This window comes from Epinephelus lanceolatus, chromosome 10 (assembly GCF_041903045.1).
Source record: "Epinephelus lanceolatus isolate andai-2023 chromosome 10, ASM4190304v1, whole genome shotgun sequence".
NCBI lineage: Eukaryota > Metazoa > Chordata > Actinopteri > Perciformes > Serranidae > Epinephelus > Epinephelus lanceolatus.
Genome location: NC_135743.1, coordinates 8,156,394 through 8,181,168, shown reverse-complemented (window position 1 = coordinate 8,181,168; position 24,775 = coordinate 8,156,394). Strand labels below are relative to the sequence as shown.

At 42.7% G+C, this 24,775-nt stretch overlaps 1 protein-coding gene across 20 annotated transcripts in view; it reads right to left on the bottom strand.

Moving 5' to 3' along the window:
* Positions 1-719: 719 nt before the first annotated feature.
* Positions 720-24,775, bottom strand: part of satb1b (SATB homeobox 1b) — a 68,410-nt gene continuing 44,354 nt past the window's right edge. For all 20 annotated transcript variants that reach the window (XM_033640664.2, XM_033640669.2, XM_033640668.2 and 17 more), the window contains 4 exons: positions 24,133-24,204; positions 23,418-23,573; positions 5,447-5,656; positions 720-2,839 (listed from right to left, as the gene is read on the bottom strand). In XM_033640664.2, the coding sequence (XP_033496555.1) occupies positions 2,195-2,839; positions 5,447-5,656; positions 23,418-23,573; positions 24,133-24,204 (1,083 nt within the window). In that variant the 3' untranslated portion in view covers positions 720-2,194. The remainder of the gene's footprint in view (positions 2,840-5,446; positions 5,657-23,417; positions 23,574-24,132; positions 24,205-24,775) is intronic.

Genomic DNA, 24,775 nt, shown 5'->3' with positions numbered 1-24,775 from the left:
TTACCTCCTGACATGTGTCGTCCCCCAGAGAGCGTCTGACACTTCTTGTACATGTTTTATGTGATTTTCTTTTCCTCTGAACACACACACTGTTACACTCTGGCTTTTTATTCATGAAAAAAAGAAAGAAAAAAAAAAAAAGAGCAGAAACATCAAGGGAACGCCGGCCCAGACTGGCTGGCACATATCGCAGGGTGTTAACAGGTGAGGGTAATTTCCTAAAGGTGCAGACACCTGGCCTCACCTGGGGTTCACAGCGAGGTCAGGACACCTGTGCTGTTTTCTATCTTAACTCCCTGCAGAGGGCTTTTGCTATTACAGGTGTTCACACCTAACATTTATTTATTTCAGATTTCACAGGTGCTTCAGATACACTCAGCAGGAGAAGTGAAGATGCAGTAGAAGAGCCCCGGGGTACAGTCGGTCTGAGAGGAAGAGGCACGACAGATTTTTTTTTTTTTGTACGGTGAGCTCTTGCACAAACTTCAAATATATTTACAATAATAAACAATCAATGATTCATAAGATGTGATATTTACAGTTATTACAAATAACGTGTTCAGTGACTGCTGCTGGAGGAGTCTGGAAGTTGATATCTCTTAGCAGAAGATTTAAAAACAATTCACATTGTTTCGTCTTTTGTTTGCAGAGGAGGAAAAAAAAAGATCCCACTCTGGTGTCAAAAGAGTCTGGTCAAGTTAATGCCAAGAAATCTGTGGTACAATACAAACAGTTTAATTGTGTAATTAACAATCAATAACCACTTCTAGTTAGAACATTTCTGCAGAAAGGAACCGAGAAACACTTATAAAACAGTCAGTTGTAACAAAATAACTGGTGTTCTCATTGAAATAAACTCATAAAAAAGAAACACTTTTATACAGAATATTTATACAGGAATAGCTTTTTGAATTGGATTGTTAACCAAAGGAAGACACATCGCAGACATCGATTTTCACACAGATTGCATATGTTTTTCTCTCTAAGGTGTTCTATAGGTTAGTCATTTTACCTAAGCTTATTTGCATGATAGTAAAAATTGCATACAACATTAATTGTGAAGCTTGTAGCATGAGTTGCTCGACATACAGCACTTTTTATAGGCAACCTTTAAAGCACATTTCTCCATTTAAAACGTTTAAGACACTTTTTGTTTTTACTGCCCATCGAAACCACATTTATAAATAGAAAAAAGGTCGGTGGAATTTTAAAAAAAGTTCTACGCAACATAAACTTTTTAAAAAAAGTAATTACATCAGAAACACTGCATGAACTGCAAATAAATAATGTCGGACAACATAAACATGGTGTAATTCACATTTCTAACTGTGTGGCAATTCAGAGAGTTACAGTGACAAAGGTTTTGCAAAATAATCTAACATCGGCAGTGCCGTATAGTACAAGGCATTTGTTGGCATAGTTTCTTTAAGACTGTATTTTTTTTTTACAGTTACAATATAATGTCTATATATATATATTTATATTTCCTCCCTAACAAATAATATGTAAAGACTGAGCTATTCTCGGAGATTCACCTGGGCTGGGTGATCGCGCTCCAGAGTTTGGAGTGATCCATAATCACATTATGCGCTTTTTAAAAGAATAACTAATCTGCCAGCAGGCTCCAGACTTGATACCTCATAATTAAGGCCTTGTCAACCACTTGGTCCTTGATTTCATTTGCTATTTAAAAAAAAGAAAAGAAAAGAAAACAAATCCAGTTAAACATCACATACGTAAACACCTATCAAAGTCCTAGCAAACTCCAGGGGGACTTTTTTCTTTTTAAATATAATCAGTAGCTCAAAAAGATAAAGTAAGTCAGTGTAAAACAACAGACATAGAGTGCAGTCAGCAAATATCCACGGCAACATACTTAGAATAATTTTTTGTGCAGATTATTTAAATGATGCATCAGTCTTTACAGTGAATAATACAAGTTTTACAAAATCCAAAAAGTAGTACTTGAGTCTGAAATGGGCTTTCCAGTGTGTGAGCACTCACTTCACATAGTCAGTCTGATATATATAAACACTCCTCATATAGTCCAGACGCTGTACTGATTAAAAACACTACTTTTCTTTATTTGCAGTGTGGTGGTTCTGTGTCGGCCAGAGCGGTACATTTAGCACAGTCACCAGTCTGTATGTGTGCACAAGAAAACTCTCGGTATGTGTTCAGACGGGCGAGAGTCCTACTCCTTGGCCTCGTGCTCTGACTCTGACTGGGCCTCGGCGCCTCGGGCCAGCTGCTCCTCGATCTTGATGGAGAAGATGGTGCTGTTGGTCTGCGTGCTGTCGTCCAGCTCCTTCAGCAGCTCTCCGCTCTCCCTGAAGTCCGTCAGCTCCTCCTCGAAGGCCGGGCTGCTGCTGCTGCTGCTGCTGCTGGTGTTGGTGTTGGTGGTGGCTGCGGTGCTGCTGCTGCTGCTGCTGTTGTTGTTGTTGTTGTTGTTGCTGGGCTCCTTGGGCGCCTTGGCTGGATGATTGATGTAGAAGCGCTGGTTCTGGAAGAACTTGATGATGGTGAGCTTGGGCAGGTCCAGCTGGGCCGACAGGGTGTGGATGGCCTCCTCGTCAGGGTACAGGCCCACGTCCTGGATGAAGCTCTGCAGGATGCCAAGGGCCTCCAGGGAGATCTTCCCTCCGCAGGTGCGGGACTTGATGCCCCCTCCGCGGCTGCCCTCGTCCTCTGTCTCTGCCGGGGAGGCGGTGGAGGGCTGGCGAGGCGGCAACCGGGGGCCGGTGGTGGGCTGCAGTTGCTGCAAGGGCTGCTGAGACAAGAGGGGTTGGGAGGGGTGCTGGAGGGACAGGGAGGGCTGCTGTGACTGGGGCGGCGGAGCCTGCAGTGGGAAAAAAAAGGGGGAAGAGAAAGGAGACGGGGATGTTATCAGTGAACACTTATCGGCGCCTTAATAAGGCCTTTCATTAAAATCAATTGAGTTGTGAGGAAAAATGGGCCCGCTGTGTATAGAACAGGCACTTGGTTGAAGGAATTTTCCATGTAATATCTCAGTGAATGTAATCAGTTCTGCAGATATGATTTTTTTCCTTTTTTGGTAGTGGGAGATTGTGTCTCTCATTGTGGGGGGAGAGGCAACACACACGCACACACATGAACTCAAAAGACACACTCAGCCTTACACACAGTGGGAAACTGGCCTCTCTATTATAGCCTCTGCTGCTTATCAGGCTCTATTGCCAGGCAGTGATAAACAAGCTCCCTGTGCACAATTCACGTTGCGATGGTCTGGCTGATTTGCCGCAGTGTGAGAATGCTATCGATGGCTTTCACTCTGCCGTCAGAATCCCGTTAGTGTAAACACATGACACATTACTCGTAAAATGTCTCATTGTGTGGTTGGAGAGGGAGAGAGAGTGGGCAACTCGTGGTCCCTATTGACCCCGCAAAATGGGTGCTCTTTTATTTTCATTTCTGAGTCAGACACTGTAGAATAGGTGTTTCATAATGAAGTTTGCAAAACAGCACTTTGCAGGGACTCTGTTTGCCAGCTGCATAAATGCACCCAAAGATGTGATTTTACTGTACCAATATACTGAGCCATGATAGTTCTTGTTGAGCGAATGGGAGCTAATTTGGCTAATGTATCGTGTTAGTGGAGGACCGGCACGAAATATTTAAACAGCAGTCTCGTATGGACAGTTTCAAACTGCACCATTAAATCAGAAATAATCCTATTTTATCAATCTGCAGCCATTTCTGTTTGCATGCAAAGTATGCACAAAATTCCCTCATTCCTTATCTGCTGCTGAAACTGATTTGTAAAAGAAATCCCATTACCTTATTTATATCCAGTAAATGGCAGCCTTTGTGAAACACTGGCCATGTCTCCAAGTAACCAAATAACTAATCAACCACTCAGCTGTGGCGCAGACTTTTAATAGAAGTATTATTGTACTTCATTAAGATATTTCGACCGTTAACCGAGCCTGTGTGTTATTTTCTATTCATCTGCCAGATGTCTTCTATAAAGCAGCTCTGTTAAATAAGTTCATGGCTAATGATATCTTTGAAAACAGCTTTCGGTGAAAAGTAGGAACTTTTAATTGTTGCTGTGTTTCTAATTAACGAGTGTTCATAAAAACTCCAAAGTGTTGTTTATTAAGAATTCCTGAAAGATTAGTTAAGATGAAATGAACGGCTGGAAAATTATGTTTTTTACTTATTTGTTTTTGATGCAGAGAAAGCAGGGAAATACACACAAATACAGTGAGCAGAGGTTTAACAGGAGAGAGTACAGGAATATGGGTAACGTTTAACAATCAATTTCATTATCACGACTGATTGATTCATATTTAAGTCCAGAGAAGCTCAAGTTGCTTTGCCTGGGGGCCTCTTTTGTAAATTAAAAGGAGGCGAGGGGCCAGTTTATAATCACACATATATAACACTTATCAGAATATACAATAAAGAAGTGCCTGTTTTCAACCTTTTAATGTTTGCTGCCCTCACTCATCTGTACCAAGAGGCTAATCCACTCACAGCAGGTCATGTGTATGCAGGGGTGTCCCTAGGATCTGAGGACACCTTTGTTCGGGGGGGCCGGGGGATCCTCAATGGCATTTTTTTTTTTTTTTTTTGACAAACAAGCTCTACTTTGATGCTTTTTTTATGCACTCCAGCACCTTATTCCCAGTGTGGATCAATTTATTTTTATTGTGAGTTAAAAAGTCACTGGTGGGACACCTGGCACCCTGCTGCTGTAAGATAAGTACCACTGATTCTATTAAACAATTTCCTAAATCCAAAGTTGATCTCCTCTTATATTTGTTTCATCTGACCAGCACCCTAAAACCCAAAACATACTCAGTGTACTGTCACATGAGATAAAGAGAAGAAGCAGATCTTCACATTTCAGAAGCTGGAACAAGCACATGTATGGCATTTTGTCTTAAAAAACTTGACTTCAGTGACTGATTGAATGTCAAAATAATTGCTGATTTACTTTCTGGTGATCGACTATCAATTAATCCACGTAACGTTTCGGTTCTAACATGAATAACAGAGTAGGGGTCTGAGATTATTACGGTGCATGAACTCCAGTTGGTCCAGAGTTCAGCCTCCTGGATCGTTACCAGCAAAAATACCACCCGACTTCCTCTTAAATATCGCATCGATTTCAAGATTCTGCTTCTCACAGTCATGATCAAACCCCGTCCTACCTGTCTGAACACCTTCATATCTACACACCCTCCTGTACTCTGAGATCCTCTTCTGCAATCCAGCTCACATCGGCATCTGCCAGCTTGACGACCGTCGGTTCTAGAGCCTCCAGCCGTTATGTATGTGTGTATCCATGCATGCAAGCTTTCTCATTGTAAAGTGTGTGAAAATAATATCTAATAAATACATTTATTTCTCACACAAACACACACAGAGGCATCATACGTGAGCTCATTACGTCTGGGACACATGCCGTCACGCTCACCTGTAGCTGGTCCGTGGACATGTGCATCATGTGCGTCGGCCGCTCGTTGTGGTGCTGCTGCTGCCCGGCGCTGCTCTCCTGCTCATAGATTGCGTCGCGCTCCACCTGGGCGAGGCTCAGGAAGCGGCGGATCATGGAGAGGTTCTCCCAGAGCGTCCGGTTCTCCGGAGACGGGTCCTCCTTCCAACGCAGCAGCTCACAGAGCCAGCCCTGAGGGTGGGATTAGAGGGAGACACAAGGAGAGGAAGAGAAGGTCAGTAAAGCGTGACTCACATGAGCATGGGTCAAAAGAACGTATTATGAATAGTTTTACATTTGGCTGCATCTCTGAGAGTGTTTAAACTAATTTTAGGCCCAAAACTGGTTCACAGTCACCACAGTGCTTCACCTAAGAGGAGAACCAGATTATTAAATATGCTTTTCCTGGTGTTAACAAAAACACTTGCACACCCGAATGTTCTCAGGAGAGCATTAAAGTACTACGATGAAAAAGATCCAGCGTAACAACATTTCAAATAATGAAAGTAATTAATATGAAACAAAAGTTTTGCAAAACACTTTCTTACTAATCATAGTAAAAACAAACACAAACACCCCCTTGTTTCACAGTGGCTGCACCTGCAGTTAGTATGTTTTTCTCCCACAGCCGAAGATGAAGATGTGAATTAGCCAAGGTCAAGCAACACAGCAGGAAGGAACAATTTAACGTGACAAGAAACACACACACACTTGCATATTGAGTAGCACCCTTGGGAGGAGGCAAGTGACTCCCATGTTTGAAACACTCCAGCAGAGGGCCATGAAAGACAGAGCTGAGGAACAGTACGGGACAATTACAATCACAAACGCTTTATTTGATCAATACAATGGGTGCGCAATGAGTCTGACCTTGATGACGGAAAGATTCAATGGGAGAGTGACACGTTACTGAAAGTGCGGGACAAAGGGGAGCATGAACTCACTTGTAGTGGAGTTAAAGCTGCACAACTGCACAGAATTACACTTTAGCAACGTGACAGATATCACTTCAGAGGCATTTTACGATGACATGATTATTGTAATTAAAAACTAAATCAGAATTAGTTGCTAAAGTTTTTGTTTTACATGTGAAAGAAGTTGTTTCAAATGTCTGACATGACACAGATCACAGTTCATTTCACTTAACCCCAACAGGGAGCACTCATCAAACATTCATTTACATGTTACTTTGCATACATTTGCCTCCAAATTACATATCACTATTAGAAGATACTCTGAATTATGTTGATTTGAATGGAAGTGATTAACAAATCGGCAAATTATTTTGATCATCCATCAGTTGTTTCAGGCACATTTTTAAGCCAAAAGCTCCGAACACTGTCTGATATCTGAGGATCTGCTGCAGTTATTTGTCTTATAGGATAGTAAACTAAATAGTGTTTGTTTTAGGACTGATGATTGGTCACCTTTGGGTCTGGGAAACTATCACCTTCACTTTTCACAATTTTCAGACATTTCTATATATAAAAAAAGATAAATTAATCAATTGAGGGAATGAAGAACACATTAATTAAATAAAAGTGGTGTGTGTGTGTGTGTGTGTGTGTGTGTGGTGTAAATGACAAATAAATGAACCTTAAACCTCTACGACCATGTCCTCTTTTATTTCCATTCTTGCGAGTCCTTTTTGGGCTTTTGGTTTGGTCGATTGAGGTCTTTCCAGTTTTACAGTATTCAAATGCGTGTTTGTGTTTGTTCACGGAGCTGAGCGACAAACTGAGGATTCACGGCTGCACAGACAGAAGGGCTCTGCAGGGGTTGAGTGACGTGGTCTCTCAGCCTCAGACGTGATGACCTAAACCTCAGCGGGCCAGCGCATGTGTGAGTAAGAGTGACGGGAAATAACACACTGTAGTGCTGTGTGGGAAAGCGAAGAGGAGTTGGGGGAGGGGAGGGAGGGAGAAGGGGATGAAGCTACAAGAGAGCTGTAAAGGGACAGAAGTGGATGAAGAAGGAGGGACGGCTGGGGAGTGAAACCAGCGAGGAGGAAACACAGCGTCAAAGAGAAGCAGCGAGGTGTGTGAGTGGGACTGTGTATGTGTGTGTGTGTGTGTGTGTTACAGAGGGCTACTCGCTCAGCCGGGTAGTCTGTCCTGGCACCGTGACAGAGTGGCGCTGTAATCTCCCGGCCAGTGCGCGGCAGCACCTTTCATTTCCACAGGATTACACCGCGCTGCTGGTCCGCACACAGACACACACACATGCATACACACAGAGGGCAGAGCCACGCCGCCACACTGCATGCAAGAGATAACTCAGCAGTTTGGTTGTCCCCTGTTCCAACTCCTCCCATAAGCCACATCAAACCCAGGAGGGGTTTTGGAGGAAGCCGAGAGGGGGGAGAAAGAGAGGGAGAGAGACATAAAGACAGAGAGGCAGAGAGAGGGAGGAGAGCGGGTAGAGGGGGCCATAAAGCCTGCGTGCCCACCTTGTTCCTTTGCCACGTTTATTGTTGCGTTTTTAATTTGCATGCAGAGGGATTTGGACGGCGCTCCAGTTGGGCTGTCTGTGGTTTCAGCTGATTCGGTAGTGAGGGAGAACACACACACACGCACACACACACAGCCCGCAAACACACAAACAGACACACACAAACCACCACACACCATCTTGTCAAAGCCAGAGAAACTGTACCCCGGCCCAACGATGGAGTAATCCAACTCAAACACTCCCAAAACCAGCAGGATTAAACCCAAAGTAGCAGAGCCAATCAAACAAAGGCACGACGTGAACTCCATTTCAATGCCAGGAAGTCCATTTGATGAAATAAAGTACAGAGAGTTTATTAGTTCACAAGTGCGAATGTTGGTTTCTGTGGCTTTTTACTTTGCTGCCTGCGTTTGTGCAGTTTTTTTTTTTGTTTTTTTTTGGAGCTGACATTCAGCTTTTGTAGAAGATGTGGAGGGAAGAATCACATGAACATTTGCTAAACGTTTTCCATGTGATGTACGTCAAACAGCAGTTAGCAGCGCTGCTCCCGGCCAGCACTGTGGACAGTGGACAGTCAGCATTTTCCATGGCAGTTTCAAGAGCTTTGTTTGTGTTTGTCTAATTGCATTGCTTCCACAGGCCAGGCAGAGGCAGCGGGGATAAAGGCAGAGAGAGATGGTGAGAAATAGACAGAGAGACAGTGAGAGAGTGAGAGAAGTTGGTGATTTGACTCCCGTGTTGTCAGTAAACTGTAAAATAAAAAAACTAGGATATACTAGACGGCATAAAACATTTCCTCTGAAGTGTAAAGTGAAATATATTTGATTTAAAATTAACTTACACATAACAATTCCTCCCAAAGAACAACTAAACCAAGATTTTATGTTCAACACCAGCATACTGTTGCAAACCTGTTCCCCCTTTTATTATTTAACGTAATTTGTGGAGCCTCTCCACCGCCGCTGACAAGCACCAACCGCTCTTGATTGGATCATGGAACTTGCTGCCCTTGCCGCTAAAGTGTTCCAACACGGTCCAGAAAACAAAAATCTAGGGCTCTTCAATCCAGTGTACTCTGTGTTTTGTTGAAGATCATTAAGGGCACTCTATAAATAAACAGAACAGGTAGTTCAGAACAGACCTATCTGTCGGCCAACACAGTACACACTCACTTGTGTTTGACAACAACTCGTGTTCAGTCAAGATATGTTTTATCATGTCGCAGTTTAACCATCGAGGCCACAGAGTACTGCAGTGACAGGAACCAGACTGGTGATACATGCGATGACTGACGGGATAGATAATTATCACTAACAGCAAACCCGCAGTATTAACTTTTTTTTTTATTTTACAAAGATACGACTCAGATTGTATGGTTTAGTCTCACACTTCTAATCAACTATCACTACAAAAACCACAGGCAGACATATTTATCAAACCATGTTAGACAAACAGATAACCCAGCAAAGAGCAGCAGACGGCCAGAGTAAATGAGTGTCTGGTTAAGAAGTGAATGACGGACTTAGATTGGCCAGGATGCTCGTGTTGCTCTGCGTCTGCTGGGTGATAAAGATAAAATGACTGTTTGCCAACGCGTTAGCCGTAAAAACATCTTCAGAATTCTGTGCAATTACTTTGGAGTCTGTTTGTTCTCGTGGTGAGATGCATCTTTAATCTATTTTTGTTTTGTCCCACTAATTTTTATCTGAATTAAAAAACCTCTGAAACAAAAACTGAACTGTAAGTCCATTAAAAAAGTGTCAGAAATTTTGATTGTTTTACAAGAAAACGTGTCAAACGTGGTGACAGAGACATGTGCTTGTTTTTCTTGAGAGGCCACTACGTTTGAGTAATTGTTGTTTTATTGTGTATTTTTGTATTATATGTTGTATTTTCAATGTGTTTTGATCGGCTGCTACCTCGGCCAGGTCTCTTCTTCAATCTCAAGGGGACTTCCTGGTTTAATAAAGGTTAAATAAATAAATAAATAAAATTATGTTGGGGTGCCCACATTTTTTTTTGTATCTGTTGTTGTTTGTTTTGTGTTCTTGTTGTTATTTATTCCATCATTTTGTGTCAGGAAACCAAATAAATCCTCATCATAAAAAGTGTTTTAAAGTCATTCGGCCCTTCATTACACTATCGATGAATGAGCACAAATTAATTAATTTATGAGACAACCTTTAACATAAAGAAATCTTAATCTTCAAAAGTCTTTCTTCATAATATATAATTCCCTCTATAGTATTGATTATACACTGTTAAAACATCAACAAACTGTCTTTATTCATGTTTCTTGCAAAATCTATATTTTACAAGATTTTATTTGAGCATTATAATTTGCCTTCGCTCAGTACTAACTTTTCCTGAACAGAGTTTGAATGCATCATATTGTACTTATACTGCAACCTCCGTTAGCTTTTTTGTTTCAGCCACTGGTTGCTTACAGCTAACAGATAATGCTAACTAGCTCTCCTGCCGATTTTAACACCGATTTGTTGTTAACAATGTAGCATTACCATGGAAACAACAGGGTGCATGCGTGTTGATAGAGAGTTTACTGTGTTTAATGTGCCATGTCAGAAAAACGTCAGCCACTGCCATCGGTGAATGTCATCTTTGTTGACAGGTCAATGTCAACGAGGCACTTATGGCTGATACCGATGATTTTATATCACTGTAAATTGAGTATTTTTGTATTTTGGGCCCTTGGTCCGAGAAAACAAGGAACTGTAATATGTCAGCCTCATATTAAGGCAGTTGTGATCTGCATTTTTAACTTTTTTTGGCATTTTATAGACAAAATAATCAACCAATTAGTCCATAAAATAAATGCTGGATTAACTGATAATGAAAATAACTGCAGCCCCAATTTGGACCATGATGGATAGAAATCAAATTTACTACATGTTTAAAGGAATATATACTGGAAGCTAGTACTGATAAGCTTTTCAGTTGACCTACTGAAGTAAAGCGATGCATTCTCCCAACCTAGATTACCTTAGAAACCACAGAGTAAGTAGTGAACTGGAAAGCCAGTTTGTTTTGATGCTAAATACATCTCTCACAGAGGCTGCAAACAGGTTCATCGGAGCAATAAGTACTGACAGGCAAAGGATTATCTTGCTATGTTGGCACACACCTGCGACAATATTGCACAATAATCCGCTGCCTCTAGGTCATCGTTGCTTAATTATTAATTAGTTTCAAACAACGGGACTGGCAATCAAGGCCCACCAGCCTTTTCTTGTTTTACAGCAGACACAGATCTGACCAGAGGCTAATGGGGCTCTGGGGTCATAAGGTGCCAAATTAAAAGGGTAATAAACTCTTCAGCAGGCCATTGTACACTCCTGGTATAAATAGCAACCGGGTGTTCTGATAAAAATATTTTCCTCCCAACACAATAGTTGAATTCATGCGCGAGATTCACCCAGCTATGCAATGTGGTACACCGTGTATGTGAGTGCTGCAGTCACAAGCTGCCAATAAGTGCATAGGCCCGCTCTGTCAGAGAACAGCATGGTATTCACCGCCCAACCCATCCACCCATCCACCACCAAACTACCACTGCAAACACACCCAACATGGAGGCTCAGAGAGATGCTGATGAGCAACTGGCTCTGCTGTGAGACAGGGAGAAATAGACAGACAGATGAGCGACAGACAGACAGTGGGGTCTGTCCCACGGCCTGGCCCACACCTTCCCTCTAATCTCATTTGCTTGTTATCAGCCCCATCAGGCTGACCTCGGCCACTGCAAAAATAAATAAATAAAATAAGCCAACAGATGTCCATCAATTTCCCTTTTGAGTTTTTTCCCCCCTCCTTCCTCCGATTACTGCGTGACCAAAAATCAAGCCTCAGTTTCAACCCCAGAAACAGACAACACGAGTATATGGAGTACAATTTGATCTTGGACCATTTGGACAAAAAAAAAAGAAGAAGTGAAAAAGGAAAAGCCAAGATGACACATCAAAAATGAAGAAAAAAAAAATCACAGATGAAAAAATGATTGTGGCCATTGTTGTGGCTGGCGGGTTGGAGGACAGGACTGTTTCGGAGGCAGCAGACAAACCTCTTCTGTGTCTGAACAAGGGAGGGAGCTAAAAGTAGGGGGAAGACAATGCATTATTGTCTTTCCTCCTCCTTGAACCTGGCAGAGGCCCAGCACTGGCAGACAACACTATGCAGATAAATGCAGCCGATAACACGTTTCTCCTCCCTGAGCAAGCCAAACTGGCGGCTGCACGTGCGCGTTCACCCCGCAAGGTAACGTGTGCTGTGTTGTAAAAACATTAGGCCATGGTGGACGCCCATCTGCTGATGACGGTGGAGTGTTGAAACGTTCCTGATGCTCGGGCATATGCGAATCTCCCGCAACAATAAGCAATAATTGACTGCAAAATTCAGGGCCAGATTTTTTTTTAGGGAGAGTAAGTCTTTATATGTAAATCTGAGTGACTGTACAAGTAATCTTTGGCTTTGTGTGAGGAAGATGGAAATAGGGTCAGTGGCCTTACTTGAACTGCAATGGAAATTGGAAGGACAGCGACGATGTGCTAAAAAATATAGTGAAAAACACATTGTACCCTGCTCCCACACCAACCACAACACTGTAACAGCCTATTTATTCATCTGTAAGTGTCTTTATTCAGTTTCTTCTTTAACACAGCCAGAGGCAGCTGTTTTCTCAACATGCTGTGCTACAATTACTTTACACAGAGATAACATGAGCCTTGGAATGAACTAATAACTTACAGGGATGATTCAACTGCCATTTGTCTCATCAGATAATGGGTCAAGTGAGCAAAGGCCCAAATTCCCAAAGAAAAGTCTACTTAGTGTTTTTATGGAGTGTTAAGCCAAATTTATGCTCCTCTGTGGAGGTGTTCTGGTGGTCCCATCATCAATGCTTCAAGCATAGAATTAATTTATGGTTCAACGTAGGATTTAACCCGTTGATTATCTTAGCCACACTGCAACACTGGATGAATAATGCTGGTTGTGTTGGGTTATATACCCAAAGTAATCGTGTTTATATTCTTTCACTGGCTACGTGATAGGGAGATGGTCACGGCAAGGGCAAGGTTTGCACTGAAAATGACTGCTAGCAATATCTTAACATACAAATTTGTCTCGCTAAACGAAAGGAGAAGATTACAGAGCTGTGCATTCATTATATCCAAAGTAATCGTGTTTGCATTCGTTCATTCACTTGCAGTGAGGAGAAGGTTTTTGCCCTGGAAATGGCTTTGCTACATCACAAAACACTAATTTATCTAGCGTTACTGAAAAGAAGATTATTGAGCCTTTTTTTTCCCCGACATTCTCCATGTTGGATTTGTGATGGCGTCTCTACGTAGTTTCCATGTCCTGAGAGGAGGAACAGAAGAGGACCATGTCTATGGATCATCTGAAACAGCTCAATACAGAAGCAAAAATCCACTCAATCACATTAATTCTGGGAACTCAAACTGGAGACCCACGAACTCACCATCGCAATTCATGTGTGGACGTCAACAAACACGCAACAGAAGGTATGAAGATGTTAAACATTTTATATCACCCCTTAGCTTAAAGAGAGGCGGAGCAGGGACCCTACTACTGCATGTATTGTATAAAATTGAGTTGCACTTGAGATAACTGTAAGTTAGCAGCTGTTGTAGCGTGGCTAAGTGCATTAGCCTTAACTACGACTGCTGCCACCTACTTTCGTCGGTGGTTTCTGAGGTGGACGGTGTGTCGAGTCTCTTGCTTGGAAAGTTACAAAATGAAAACGGCCATTATGTTTCAATAGAAATAAATGTTAGCTTCCTAGTTCACCTTGCCGTGATAGAAAAGTGCCGCACAGTGATTTAGCATTAGCTAGCTCACATGATTGCATGAGGATTTATGGGTGACAGTTAGCGTCTCATTGTGGACTGTAAATTGAATGTCCTTTTTATGAATAGGCCAGTGTAGCTTTGCTAATCATTTGTTGGATTCCTATTTTAAGTTTTGACGAAAAACAAATTAAATTAAAACTAAAATTCTCAAACAGTAATCTGGTGGCTCCCCTGCAGTAACTCTGTTGTAAGATAAGAATTAGTTATGCTGTGTTCACATGCAATCGAGGAGACAGTAGACAGCAAGGCAAATGTTATTTTAAGTGGACAAAAGTGGAATGGTAAAATTAGTTAAGGGTTGACAGCATTGTCATTTAAAATTAAAATATTTGAACTTTTTGCCGTCCTCCACAACGGAATTTACAACCAAATGCTACGTAGCTCCTTCACACAAAACAAAAACACAGTCGATCTGGACGATTACTGGACATTGGTAGAAAAATTACACAGAATAATAGATACAAAATAATTTTATTTAACATATATTTGTGAACAATACTGCATCACCATTGCAACACATAGTAATGCGTGTTTCGTTAGACCATTCTGCCATTCCATCACAAAGTTTGTTTGTTTTTCCCGTGCTGTCCAGGAACTGTTTTCCGTCTGCCTGATTCCATGTGAACGCAACATACAGCTAAAGGAAATTAACATTTTTCTAAAAATATAATTTGTTCAGGGCTCTTCACCATATGGCGATCAAAGTGTTGAATATATTGTTAAGCCATGTTTTTATTTACCTCCGCATCATTTCTCATAACCTCTCCCTCTGATTCCAATTCACACGCTGGTCCTGAGTAATCAGAAGGAGGCATACAACAAAACAGATGGATCAAACGAGCATCTTCTTCAAATGACAGATAGGCCCTAAGGATGGCTGGATGCGTCCGCAGTAATGGATGATGAAATTTCTAGTCCTCGTATGTACCAATCATGAAGCTGCTCTTCTCTTAAGGAAAGCTTTTGAGGATTAAAAACTGAGTCATCTTAAATCACTTGGAACTTGCCTTTAAAAAATATTCTTTTATTATTAAATCACGTTGATATGACTCTGATGTCTTGTCAGAGTGGATGCTTTCCAGATTGTGGTTGCCAGATTGTGTCACTATCCTCTTTTGTGAGGATGTCAGTGGCTGAGCTTTAGGAGAGAAATTTGCCAGTCTGAATCATACATGCCAAACAATTAATCTCTATTCGAGCTGCGACATGGAGAAGTCTTAGCCAAACAGTAAACGTTTTCTGAAGAGGGGGTCGCGACCTCTCCAGATACAATAAACGAGTTGACAACAATAACAGACTGACAGCTAACGCGACACACATTGTGGAGGCAAGGCATGACTGTGCAGGAAATGGCCCTCTCTGTGTCAGCACTTGCTCCCAGAAACAATACCAACCAGTCCTGTGTGGCAGTTTACGTCATGGCTGCCGAACCAATAAAGTGTGTGGGGAATTTTCGAGCAACCAAACAGAGGCAGATGGAGCATAAAGAATAACCAAAGGCAAATGACCAGTCCATCTAAAATGGAGCACATTAAACATCTGTGTGGTTACAGCGTCTTTTTTTAACTGCACGTTTTGTTCTTTTCCAGCAAAGTTCTCCACACACGAATGCACAGAGCGTAGTAACAATGGCAGGAGTTCCCCAGTGCAATCACAGTCCACTTGTGTTGGATTCTCAGCAGGATAAGTGCCTTGCTCAACAGTAGTAAATAGACAAGAGAACAAATCTAATTTGAATATGCTATAAATTAAAATTTTTTCATACATTCAGTATTTCTCTACAGTACTATCGAAACATATCTCGCCAGAACATAAAAAAAATTGCTTTAAATATCAGTCGATATCACATTGTAGTGAAATTGTGTTCTCTCTGTCCACTAAAGCACCTCAGATTGTTTACGAGTACAAAATGGCTGAAAATCGAGTCGCTGATGATGCTACAGTACATGTGCCTCTTTGTATCAAATATTAGTATTGTTGAAATTGCAGCGTAATCTAGTTTAGCCTGGTGGTGGGCTGATATTTGGGTGGCGGCACTGTCTGCACAGCTACACTCGGTGTTCAAACACTGTTCTCCCACCACAAATTTACCTCTTGTTTATAATCTTTTTTCTGTTCAATACTGCTGAGGCAGATGGAGGATGAATGCACAGAAGACAACAAACACACTGAAGATGAGCTGCAGATAAACAACAACGGCAGCAACATTACAAACACAGAAAGCACCTACATGCAGTCTGATTCCATCAATTATAAGAGCTTGATTGAGATTTAATTCAAAGCTGGGGTTTAATTGCTAATATCAAAGCGTAATTAAGCTGATAAATCATGACTGATCTTATTGAATTATGGATTGAAATAGCAGAGAACCTGCAAATTGTCTGTGTCAGCTAAATAAGTGTTCTTAATTGGCCTACAAGTTTGCTTCAGATACTAATGAAACTGAACAAATTTTCATCCCCAAAAAGTGCTCTGAAATAGAAGTCTTCGTATGCAGTTGTTTATTCAGCGCTGTGGCTGTGTGTCTTGTTCAACTTGGAAATTCATCTTGAACTTAAAATAGAGTATTTATACAAGTGGCAACAAAGTAAACACACAATCTCAAATCTCTCTCTGTACATGGCTGAAAAGGCAACTTATATATCCTCCTCCCAATTTATGCGGTATATTTAAAAAAAACAGACTGAGGAGTATGATGTAGATAGAGTGAGGAAGCTGGAAAGTCTCCCTCAGAGACAGAGAGATAAGGACAGAGAGAGGAGATTGTGAAAGACAGGGAGAGATCAAATAATGCTAGCAAAACCAAGTGCACACAAGCACCAGCATGAGCACTTGGATAGGTCCTAATATCTCCCCATGCAATTCCCCCACACTCAGCCACACACACTCCTGTATGCACACACTCACACAGACACACTCTCTCTCTCAGACTGCATCTGCCGGAGCTAGTGGCTGTAGTTAAATTGAAATATTTCCCGGCGTGTGTCAGAAGCATGCAGAATGATAATTATGACAGATCTGATTAGGCGGGCCGAGTCGGGCGGCTCCGGGCTGCAGGTGCGACCTTGTGCATTCCTGAGTGTGTAAATAAAATTAATTACAAGCGTAGGGGGCGCGCAGCGCGTGACATCAGCGCGCACAGGGGGGACTCCCACGGGGGGCACCCTAATGGAATATTTTCCCCGAGTCTAATAATACAGTTGGTATTGACTTGAGGTAATTAGGGGGATCATTAAAGCGCTTTTCCCGGCGTATTTGCCTGCCTGATCAGATTAGCGAGAATGGGCCTCAGAACAAGCCCTGTGTGGTCTGTCAGGAGAAGTGGAGACAGTGGGAGAGGGTTAGCTAGCGAACATTTGCAGAAAGGAAAGAGCTAGCAAAATACTGTGCCTGTCACTGAGACAAGGGTAGCATCTGCTAACAAGCTGGCAAAGGGTGAGCACCAGTAAGGTTAGGCATGTGGCCGGTAAGGTTTGGTCTTGAGAACTCTTCATACAGAGAGGGCTACTGAACGATTAGCAAAGTGCTAGCTCAGTTAACTAGTAAACTGGCTAACACCTGCTCCACAGTAGAAAACATTAGTCTTATAATAAGACATTAGTGGTGATGACGAAGAGACGATTTGGAGTCCTGACAGCCGGGGCAGATTCCTAGTTTGGACTGCAGGGTAGGAGGCAGGCGAGGAGGAGGGAGTGGGTTGTGCAATCGGAGACAGATGGGGTGAGAGGTGGCATGTAAGGCGTAAGTGAGAGAGATGGCATGAGAGACACAAAGTGCTCTGGGCATGCTCAGTGAGACCCCAGGCTCCTGCTAAGAGGAGGAGGGTTCGATGAAACAGGCAGTGGAGAGAACACAGGCTGGTGGGAATTCCACTGTCCATTAAACAATAAGAGAAAGGCTCATTTCAGAGGGAGGGGAAGACTTACCGTTTGCAAGATAATTCATTCGCTAAATTAATTATTCAGACAGCTGGGTCTCCAGTTCAAGAAATTGTGTCTTTAATAATAGAGAGGATCTGGCCTAGCCTGTTTCCCATGGCAACCTAATAACCAAGCAGGCACAGGAGATAAATAAATAAATCAATTAATAAACAGTCACGGCCCTTTTAGATCCCTTGGGGTTTGCGATATGCTCGCTCTGATCTGCCTAATTTGAGGGAGAGAGAGGTGTGGAGAGCTGTGAGTTCACAAACAAAAAATAAAATAAAGACGTCTAAACGCCGGCCCTGCCATCGCACACAAAGTTAAGAAAAGTGGAGCAAAATTTCACTGTGCCGCCGTGACACACAGCCCCTAGGTGATCCTGATATTAAAAAGTGTCTGATAACATCTTCACTGTATCATTTTACCACCCTAGTATGTCATTTAATGCCATTTGTACACAACTCTTTATGCAAAACATGACTTCTAACGCACTGACCCCAAGTGGCTTCTCAGTAACAGACAAACCTCTGAACGGTCACAATCCAGAAACAGACACCCAAAAGGTCAGCCATCTGCCCCTCTTGTTACGCAGCCACTGGATGGAGCAGAATGATAGAGGTGGTGTGTGTGTCGTGTGTGTGTGTTGTTCTGGTCTGGTCGGGTGGGTCATGTGTTAAATATCTGAGATTAAAAAAGAGTTCAAGCCCCCATAAAACATGTACGACCACTAAGCGGATTCCACCCGTAACAGGAAATTAGTCATTTTCCAAACACGAAGGAAGCAGTTTCAGTTATTCTGTCACCCTTCCTTCCTACTCATATCAGTGTACCCACCCGCCCCCACCCACCTCCACCCACTCCCCCACCTCCACCCACTCCCCCACCTCTCCAGACCAACAAGGCACTCACTCCCCCCCCCCCAACACCACCCTCCACTCCAGGGACCGCCGTGCCAGGCGGGTGCAGGGTGACAGATGGCATACACCAACCTCCCCCCTCACTCTCCCCTCTCCCCCCTACTGCACCAGCCCCCCCGCCCGGCCCCCCCGGTGGCGCAGCGGCGGACCAGATCAGTGCCATTCTGTCTCATTAGAGCCTGGCTAATTAGCGTAGCCTCTTCCAGGGGAGAATGAGCGAGCGAAAGAGAGAAAGAGAGATGGGGAGAGAGGGCGGTGTTGGTGGCGGTGACTGCGTTCTGTACTCTTCTGGTCATTGAGGAGTCGGAGGGCTTTGAGCCTCGTGGTGCGCAGGGCTCCCAGGGTGCTTGTTTTATGACAGCGGGGACTCTGATTCCATCCGTTGCGCAATTCCTCTCAGGAAGTGTCAGAGATGTTTAGACATAAAAGTCGTGTCAAAGGAATGCCCCCAACCCGCTCCCGCCCCACCCTCGGCTAACCTCCCATCGCTCAACTGAACATTAGCCGCCCTCTCTGCCAGGCTAGCCAACACAGCAAGCCTCCCCTGTTAATGTGAATGAAAACAAAGCATAGTAGCTTGCTAGATAGCGCTCTAGCCCTACTGAGCCAGTTAATAATGTTGACATCAACTCCAGGCTATCCAGATCATAGCTTGCACCTCCGCAGGCTAAAATGAAATGGGCCGTTTGGCAAATATAGCTACTTCTGGCAGTGCCATCGCTGGACTTGAACCAGTAACACACAGTTGTTTTCTCCAAGTCTGACATCTCCTGAAGCTAAATGGAGATGGAGCATTCTTGGAGCATTTGATCAGTTTGAGTCATTGAGGAATGGATTATGAATAATGGCTCTGATTTTATCAATGACTAAATGTAATATCTGTCCTAATAAATCAGAGCTGCTGCATGGATTACTTAAAAAATACGTATGCCCAGACTTGAAGTGAAATGGCGAGCATCAATCTGATAAAGTAATATGGCTTGGGTTAGATTCACTGCTCTATAGTTACTACTCTGAATATGTGGCAGTAAAAGAGTGATTGAAATGCAACATTGACTATGTGAGGGAGGAAGGGGGGGCAGTTAAGGGGTGGCAGAGGCCTGCTGTGGTTACGAGCCCTAAGAGAGGACGGGATGGCTGCGTTCCAGGAACCTCCCTGAACACACACCAACAGACACAAACACACACATTCAAATGTGCCTGCACATAAACCCATGTTAAACGCACAGACAAGCACACACACAAACGCACATCTATATATGGTGAATACACACACCTAAGCATACACTCAGTGGAGCATGCAGCAATCAGTAAACTCCTGTTTACTGCTCTTCCACCCAGGGGACCACTGCTGCCTATGACCTCCTTCAACTCTACATCCCTTATTTGTCTCCACTGCTCTCCTTCCCTTCTCAGCTGCATTATCTGCCTCTCTCTGAGTGAGGCAAACACGCTACACACAAATACAACATACACTAAGACACACGACATGATGCACACATAGCCCCGCATGTATATGGGACTGGTACCAACAGATCCCGGTCACCTGATCCCGTGCTTGCGTAAGCATGCTGGGAAATCCTAAGCCGAGCTGAAGAGGCAGAGGTTGAACTGCACACCAAGCTGACAGGCCGGTGCCAGCCTCAGTGATGAGGCCTCTTCCCCACCCTCCCCCCACGATTATTTCCCTGGACCCCATATGGGCATCCTGCCAGTCCAGCCCATCCTCCATCCTCATCACCAACCACATCTACAGTGCACTCCCCAGCTCAGTACCAGCAGTCTCTGCTGGCATGGCGCTCTACCCAAGGCTTGGATGGTGTTATTTTCTTCCTGCAAAGCTGCAAAGCTCTCTGGACTTAAGCTGTCGTTTACAACGTGTCATTTAAGAATACATTTTGCCATTCTTCCTGGCTGACTGAGTCGCACTATAATAAGCTAATGAACAATTAACACTGAGGTACTCGACAATTAATATCCTAGCAAAAAATTTCTTTCCCAGCAACACTCTTTGGGCACATAAAATCTTAATTTCTTCAGTTCCAGCAGTGACACCAATGTCCTTTTTGGAGCAAGCAGTTATTAGTAGCTCACCTGACCGACAATCTAACATTCTGGAAATTGGACGAATATATCGGCAATCGCGACTGGCTGAATTAGGGTTTTTTGGGCAATTTTTGTCATATTATTTTGCTTATTATAATGGTCAGAGTTGCTTCTCATTGAGCAGAGGACGACACGAGAAAAACAGCATGTAGAGCGAGCATATTTTCACATCTAAGTGGATGAATTGTCATTTTATTTCCATACAACTAGAGCTGGTGATTGTGAAAAGAGTGGAAGGACTAACCAAGATGGTTTTGGTGATTTTTATCTTTCTATCAAGTTTTAATAAAGCATGTTTGACGACAAGTTAACAAGGAAATTAAGCTAGTCTTTGTTCGATGGAAGACATAAACATAAATTCAGAAGGTGTAGGGTTGTATTTTTCTACAAAGGAAAATAGGTGTCACAATATTTACTGTCTTGACATGTTATTTTGTTTATTTATTAGTAAAAAAAAGCTGTAAGAACTTGTGGGACGTAGCAAAGTCAGTGCTCACGCCTCCCAGCTGAAACTACTAACTATTATTTTCACTGATTTCTTTAATTGGTTGGTTAATACAATGTGTTGAGACTAATGCTGAAGTTTAAACATATCCAATTTACAATGACATAAAACAGCAAATGACAACAGCTGCAAATACCCACATCTAAGAAGCTGGTTTTAACAAATAACAAATGATTGATGACTAGCAAAATCGCTACTGATTAATTTCCGTCCATCAATAAATTGATTAGTTGACTAGTAATTGTTGCAGCTTGACCACTGTCAACATAATATAACATTGAAATGTAATGCTTCTATGCATGGAAGGGACAAAAGACCGGTCACTGAAAGAAATTCCATTCATATTGTTGGACTGACTTCAATTCTGGGACGTAAATCATGACAGAATTGTCTGCCCACAGCATAAATCTAAATAAGTCAAACTGCGATCTCGTCCCACACTAAATCAAAGTCCTGAAAATTTTAGATGATTTTTGTGGAAGCGTCAACTGAAAACTGGGTGCTACTCTCTGATTTTCAGGGTTCAGGGGTCCTGATGGGGAGGAGCTGGCCTGGCCTGGCCTGGCCGTGCTGGTAGCTGTGGCAATGCCGGCTGGGTAGTAAGGGGGGAGACCAGCTGCCCGGGGAGCGCCCATTACGAGATGGAGCCAGAGATAAGTGCTCTCCCAGGCCCCCTTTCACAGGCATAATTAGCACACTTCTTATCTGCTGCTCAATTCACATTCACACCCGCCTGCCATGAATGGAACGTGAAAGAGAGGCAGAAATCGGGGGAACGAGAACGGTAGAGGGGCAAGACAGAAAGATGGGAGCGAGGTGGAGAAGGCACGGTGGAAACCTGTTTCCCAGACAAACCTTCATTTGAGAAGAGAGAGACATGCGCGAGTTAATACTGCGACCGCCTCGCTCTCCCCCTTTCTCTTTCTCCATCCTTCCAAGGAGTCTTTGAACTCCTTAACAAAAACAGTGGTTTGTGCATCAAACTGCAATTTGGTAAAACAAAGCTATCTGGGGGTATAATCATCCTAATCAGCAAGAAAAAAATAAAGCCTTTGCAGATATTTCTAGATTATTCCGCCCTTGGTGATCTATTTCTCCCCCCGTCGTCTTCATCGAGCACAATTGTGGAAATCTTCCCGACTCCTCCGACAGACACGCAAAAACCTTTAATAATAACTCCTTAGTGCTACATTTTTTAAATTGCTTTTAATATAGAGTTAAATTGGTGGTGTGTTTTCCCTTTTTCCCCTGTTTCCAACACACACAAGCTGTGTATTGTGTGAGCGCCCTGCTCTCTGGGAGAAGATAACAGGGGCCCCATCGTCTTACTGAGCTGAGCTAATATAAACAGGTTTGTTTGGTGTTGAAACAGTGTCGGCTGCTAAACTCCAAACCCACAATAAAGAGGACATGTGTCATTATGTCGATAAATCACAGCGGTGATGCATCGGGGGCAAGTTTTGTACCTGCTGGAAAGAATTCTACTTCTCTGCTTTTAACTGTATACATATAATGATGTTATATTTGTGAAGTAATAATATTTTAATATCCTCTGTATACACTGATGTCTGTGTGTGTGTTTATATGTGTATATTAAAAGTTCCTCAGGTCTATTATTGCCGTATTCGTACATCAACAGGACTGCCTTGACGCTGAAAGATCTTTATTCTCTTGCTTTGATTTTTGAAAGGCATCCATCAGCCACGTGTGTGTCTGAGTGTGTGTGTGTGAGTGTACGCTTGAAACAATTTATGTATGCAGGTTTAGAGTTTCAGATTTGGATTTATGACACATCAGTACTGCTGTAAGAGCTGCTTTACAAAGTAAGAACTCATAAAATGATTAACAGCCTTTACACATTACGCCACTTTAAAAAAAAAAAAACATGAGGTAAAAGAAATCTTTGTTTGACAAAATTTTAAGATTTTCTCAGATTAGATTTTGGATATTGAATAAAGATGTTTCGATTGTGACTGACGAAGGAAAGCTCTTCGTGTTTTGTAACTGAAGCTGAAACCAAAATGGTCAATGAGGTTTTCTGGAGGACGACAAGGACTGGGACGCTGCTGACAGAACAACAAAATCTAGCTGATATATGAGGTGTGCAGCACATCTTCCTCCTTCTCATATTAATTCAGCGGGGTGTTAAGTGTGTTTCAGTACCTGGCTCTTGGAGGCGGCCACCTTTGCGAACAGGGCCTGGGACACTTTGGCCCTCTTCATCTCCTGCTGGATCTCGTCATAGATGGTGGAGTTGATGTTGAGGATGCAGCTCTCGGTTTTGCCGTTCCACTCGCTGGGCAGAGGCGACGGTTTCACCTGGATGAACGAGTAAAGACGAAATAAATTACAAAAATCACACACAAAATCCTGCAAATGTTCAATTTTGAACTCTAATACGTGAATTTTGGTTGTGTGTGTATGGGCTGGGTCACTTTACTCAACCTGCACGTTTTCTTTTAATAACATCAGTCATGTGTGACACACTAAATACTGTGTATCTGTATTTGTTTTGTAACTGAGCAACAGTTTCTCTTTTTTTCCAGACTCATGATACCAAATTAAGCTGAAAAAACACACACAAAAATCTGTATTTGACGTAGTTATCACCATTAGATGTAATTAAAATCTTAAGCTTTGTAATGGTGTAAAATTGTGTGGTATTAACTGATCAAAATGTGAATATTAGCCTTGCACTTGAAAGATAAATTCACATGCTCCTATTAACGTCTCCAGCTTCATAGACGTGTAAATACTAAAAAAGCAATGAATTGCATGCTGGGAGATAATGAGCCTCAGTGTGTGTATTGTCTATGAGAATGTGTGCATTCAGTTTGGTGGAGGTGGAGAGGTGAGGTGGGTGGAGTTATTTGCTCACAGGGGAAATGCCCACGGGGATTCTGGGATTCCAGTCCTCGGGCCTTACGCTGTTACAGTCTTCCCTCCGGGGCTGCAGTGTCGGGAACACAACGTGACCGTTATTTGTTCAGGCTCACATGAGGAACAATAAAGGTAATCTGGCTAAACACAAGCATACACACACGCTCATGCACGCGCCCATCACACACACACTGGAGTGTAGATTACACCCACGCACGGCTCCAGTGTTACTTTGCTCAAAAACACTTGGATGTGTTGTGAGAAATGTTATTATTCTTATGTCAAGCTGATGATTAAAAAATAAATGCAAGTCAAGTGAAATCAAATCATCTTCATTCAGCGGCTTGTTGCATCTTGACAAAAATCCTTTGACAAGGTAACAAGTATCCTAATAAAAGCATTACCCAAGAACCATTAGCATATGAATCATTCCATACGAGCCCTTTTGAAAGGAGACATCAGCAGGGTTGGGTTTGAGTGTAAGTACATAACATTCAAATAAACCATAATAACACCAACAGCCACTAACTCAACCTGTGATCAAAAAACATATATATTCAAGTATTTGTCTAGACACCTAATACGAGCTCCTCTGTGTGTTAAAGACAATCACATAATCCTAAAATTTGTGGTGAAACTGG